Source organism: Coffea arabica, chromosome 4e (genome assembly GCF_036785885.1).
Source record: "Coffea arabica cultivar ET-39 chromosome 4e, Coffea Arabica ET-39 HiFi, whole genome shotgun sequence".
Taxonomy (NCBI): Eukaryota; Viridiplantae; Streptophyta; class Magnoliopsida; order Gentianales; family Rubiaceae; genus Coffea; species Coffea arabica.
In genome coordinates this window covers 40421229-40426124 of record NC_092317.1, presented here as the reverse complement: position 1 = coordinate 40426124, position 4896 = coordinate 40421229, and the positions used below count along the sequence as shown (strand labels likewise).

The window sequence follows — 4896 nt, the reverse complement described above, 5'->3', positions numbered from 1 at the left end:
TTCTTGTGCAAGCATTATGTTTGGTTGGAAAGTTAGTTAAAGTATGTGTAATTCGAATTTGTTCTAACTTAAGGTAGTCCCATTGCAGCAATCCCGCAATAGAACCAAACCACCTAGGCCTTCTAGTCTCATAATGGAAATGAAGGAAGGTTTGCTGAGTGTCTTCGAGTGTGCGCCAATTTTGCATGCGAAGCAGGATCTAATCGTGAGAAAGAATTATTTCTAAATTGCATAATCTCTAAATTACAGAATCTGACCTTGAGCGACAAATATACCCCTGATTGTGAGAATGAGGCAAAATGTGGTGATGCTGCTGCAAAAATCCTACATTGGAACTGAAAAATCAGTTTAAGGACTAATTGGTAAAAAAAACTATTAAGGACGAAATTGGATTAAGTGTAAAGGCTCAGGGACCAAATTGGTGAATTTCTTTCAACTTATTAATTAGAGACATGGAAACTGGAAAGGTAAGTCGGCATTGAACCACTACTGCCCACATGATACAACGTCGTCGTTTGCTTGTTGGTCGTCTTCATCAGCATTCTACGTTAATGGCGAATTCAGCGCTAGCTTTCAATCCTCCTCCCGCAGACTCCCAATCAAAATAGGCTTATGTTCCAATAATGCAATACTAAGCAGAGACCTACTCGCAAGGTTTCTTACTCCTCTACCTTGTTCATATCTTGGCGATTGTGTTTTTATTTTTTTTTTCAATTTGTTTCTAGGAGAAGAGGAAACGGTTATTTGATTAATGTTGAAATTTAAGAACAGAAAATTGTAGTTGCAAGGTAAATAAGTTGGATAAAAAAGAACATTTTGTTTAGCTGGATAATCAAGGCTAACCTCTCTTCCATTAATCCTTCCAATCTTTAAGGGCCTAAATCGAAAGAACCATTTAACGTCTGTGATTAAGTGATTTTGTAATTCTTAAGAACTGGGTGAGGGGAGGGTTCTTGGTAGCTGCAATTATACAGTTTTGACAAGTAGCAACATCTTATAAGCTGCATTCTTTTAGATCAGTAATCTGGGTTTGGCATTTTCTTTCAATATTCTCCATTTACATTAAATTATTAACCATATGTTGTACATTTATTTTGCTAGATGCTAATTACTCTTCTTTCTTATTGTTGTGTTAACTTTTTTTATTGGGGTGCATTTACTAGGTACTAGTTGTTCTGAATCTTGCGACTTTTCTTTGAGATTCCATCTAAATTGAATAAAGGGATGTTTTTTACTTCGGTGTAAAACTGTTCTCTGTTAGCTATGATTCTAAGGCACGGATATGGTATACTTGTAAAAATGTTTTCTTCTAGTGTGCATGACATGTAGTCCTTGGGTCTCAATTGCCTGACAAGGCTTCTTCATTTGGAACTTGAAGCCGATTGGCCCCTTATTGGGGCACATTCCTCGTTCCAGTCTGACGAATAAGAGTTTTATAACCATTAAACATCCTCTATCCCGGCTGTTTCCTTTCCACATAAATCAGTGTAAATGGTAACGGGAGTTGACAGATATTTTGATCCAAATAATTGGTTGACTCCTATATGCTTATCAAATTAGAATTTCATATGCTTTTTGATTAATAATTTGCTCAACTTCATGATGGTATTGCACCCTATTTCAGATGTGTTATTGTGTTGCTTCTGTTAACCAGAAATCTAGCTTCAAATGGAGGAAAAAGTGGGGAATGACCAGAATCTTGACAAAGTTGAAAATTCTCCACAAATGGGATCTCTAGTGCAATGGAGCCAATGGCAGCTGCTCGATTCCATACTTCCTACTGGTGGCTTTGCTCATTCTTTTGGTCTTGAGGCTGCAATTCAAGCTCGTCTGGTCTCTGGGCCTGAAGACCTCCGAGCTTATGTTATACATGTGCTACAGAATACTGGAAGCCTGCTTCTTCCTTATGTATACTCCTGTACCATCTTTCCCCATTTGGAAATGTGGCACAAGCTTGATAGAATGTTGGATGCAACACTAACAAATGAAGTTGGTCGTAAGGCATCGACCCTACAAGGGTCTGCACTTATGAGAGTAGCTGCTGCTGTTTACTTGGAAATTCCTTCCCTGAAGTCTATGAGGAATGCATCTTTAAGTAGTGGGACTGTATCTTTCCACCACGCCCCCATCTTTGGACTTGTCTGTGGACTTCTTGGAATAGATGCTGAAACTTCTCAGAAGGCTTATATGTTCATAACAATGAGAGATGTCATATCTGCTGCTACTCGGCTAAATTTGGTCGGTCCTTTAGGAGCCGCTGTGTTGCAGCATCAGGTCTCCATTGTTGCGGAAGACATATCAAAGAAATGGATGAACCGTGCTGTTGAGGAAGCCTGTCAGACAAGTCCTTTGCTTGACACAGTCCAGGGCTGCCATGGCTATTTGTTTTCTAGACTCTTCTGCTCTTAAAAGCTAGAGTAAGTCTGATCTTTCTGCCTTCTATTAGAAAGTCTGATCTTTCTGCTTTATATTAGAGTTTCCCACTTTAGCTTCGTCAGAATGATGAGTTGCTAATCTCATTCAAGGGTCCCAGTAGATGGAATCCTATTGTAAATCACAGTTTTAGCCTGTTGAGGAAGACTTTGGCTCAAAACAAGTTTCAAGATCAATGAGTGTGAAGGATTTTCCACCCAGAAAGATTTGCAAACTTTTGAAACAATCTGAACGGGAACTTATCCTTCCTGAATATTGAGAAGTTGCCCTATTCGAATTTCTGTATTAAGTCAGGATTAAAGTGCCATCATGTCAGCGATTAGGTACTAGATCTGTCTCTGTTTTTCCAAATTTTTTTCCTCTTAATAGATAGGCCACTTCATAGGGGTCATACTTGCTAGTTTGTCGGGTTTAAGCGACACAATTTTTACGTGTGGTTATCCTGTTAGATCTCAAAAGTGTGTAATATATCAATTTTGAATATTAAAGGGACCAACCAGAAAATCCATGTTGACTTTTTGTAGCTTTAGCCCCAGTTTGGCTTTACCTTAAATTACTGTTCTGATGTCATTTCCTTTTTGGATATCAATTAGCTATGATTTATACTGAACTCTGGCATTAATAGCAGCGTAAGTGAATAATACAAAATTGTGATTCTCTTCAGGTGTAACAGTTCATGTTAAAACTTTGGTTTTCTTAATAGCCACTCTTTCTGTAGAAAATTTCATGCTCTACATATATGTTATCATCTGTCCTGTTAATAATGTAGTGAAACACTTAAATATGGGATGGTTAATTGCGATGTTATCTTGCTAAAAGAAGCCAAATAGATAACTTCTATTTTCTCTGTTGAAAGTCAAAAGGACACTGATAATGAGTTATTACAAGATGTCCAGGTATAGTTCCTTCCCTCATAATTTGGATGCAACATACAATTTTAAGATGATGCTGAGCGTTTTTGGATTCAACCTCAAAAATGTCAGTTGTGAAAACACTAATCTCTTTCTACACATGTGCTAACCTTAGACTTCAACTGTTTTTTGATCAAGAGCTGTATAACTCCATTGCTCTTTCTCCACAAAGTCTGCATCCAGAAATTGAGCAATGAAAGCCCAAAACCTGTATATGTCTTCAAAATTTGCCAGGAAACTAAATGCAGCCATATCTATTTGTATTCTTTGATCGGCCTTTTCACTCTTGTTTCTTGTCTTCTTTTCTTCGCTCTTTCTTGTCTCCAGGTTTTATCCTTCTGTTGTTCATGCTTATCTGAGAACCAAATTTTGACCGCTTGCCATTTTTTACTTTGTATCAAAAGATCAAATGTTTCTTAGAAATTAGAAACTTTGGAGACCATATTCTTTTTGATCGAAATATGAGAGACTTGTTGCATATAATGGGCCAAACATGAAGATCATGCCAAATATTGAGGACAAAAGCCACATTTTTCCTTAGCATGTTACTGGCTAAACGAGAGAAATGTGGCAGAGACATAAACTCAAGTGGTGACTACGGATTTGAGTTGTTATTCTGCCAATACTACGAACACTAGATGAGTTTCTAAGGCAAGATCAAATTCTTCATATTTTCAACTCCAATGATTCCTTCGAAAAAAAGGGGGGAAAAAAAGAGTTCAATGGGGCGGTTTGGAGTGGGGTAGGCTCTCTCTCTCTCTCTCTCTCTCCACCCTGTTGCCTCATAGCTCTTTCGTCCCTCGTTCCGTCCCCCGCTATTCTGAATCATATCCTACCTATCCCGTCACTCTTGTGGATGCTCACGTCCTACCTCACGACTATGTTTACTTTTACTTTTTTATGTGATTTTATTTTTGTACACGTAGAAAACTGATAATAATTTTACTAATTATTTTTTTTGAATTTTTAGTAAAAAATTTTAACATGAGATAAAGTTTAAACATTATTTGACTTTGTTAATCTGTTTCTCTGTATTTGATATTACATAAATTCTAAATCAATTATTATTAGTTTTTTTATAAACATGAATAACCAAAAAACTAACATAACAGAAGTTTTATCACAAAAAATATATTATATTATCACAAGAAAATATCATATTCTTCATTTTACATTACATATATTATATTGTGTATTATATATATATATATAATTTCTCTCATCCCGTTGAACTTTCACGGGGCGGGTTTTCATATGAAACTTGTGACAAAATATGTTGACATATTTAGAATTTGGGTTAAAAACAAAAAAGCCCCCTGTGCTAAACCTAATATACAAATAAGCCCCCTATGGTTTCAAAATATACAACGCGATACCTCGTGCTTTGAACTAAGTTGTAACACTGACAGAAATCGGTAAAATTAACGGGACTGATGTACTGGAAGCTAAAAACAAATTCTTTATACTTAATTTTTAGCAAATATTCCTATTGTACCCCTTAGCTCCCAATAAAACATTGCACGCGCCATCTATATACATGGAGTGAAGAGTA

The 4896-nt window shown here is 36.6% G+C and overlaps 1 protein-coding gene across 2 annotated transcripts; it reads left to right on the top strand.

Annotated features, from left to right (window-relative positions):
* Nucleotides 1-451: 451 nt before the first annotated feature.
* Nucleotides 452-2956, top strand: LOC113741656 (urease accessory protein F-like). Of its 2 annotated transcripts, XM_027269240.2 has the most exons (3): nucleotides 454-654; nucleotides 1655-2417; nucleotides 2526-2956. In XM_027269240.2, exon 2 carries the CDS (start codon nucleotides 1669-1671, stop codon nucleotides 2407-2409), a length of 741 nt encoding a protein of 246 aa, XP_027125041.1. In that variant the 5' UTR covers nucleotides 454-654; nucleotides 1655-1668; the 3' UTR covers nucleotides 2410-2417; nucleotides 2526-2956. The 2 variants fall into 2 exon arrangements, with proteins under 2 accessions (XP_027125043.1, XP_027125041.1); XM_027269242.2 differs by having other exon boundaries at nucleotides 452-654; nucleotides 1625-2956.
* Nucleotides 2957-4896: the final 1940 nt, after the last annotated feature.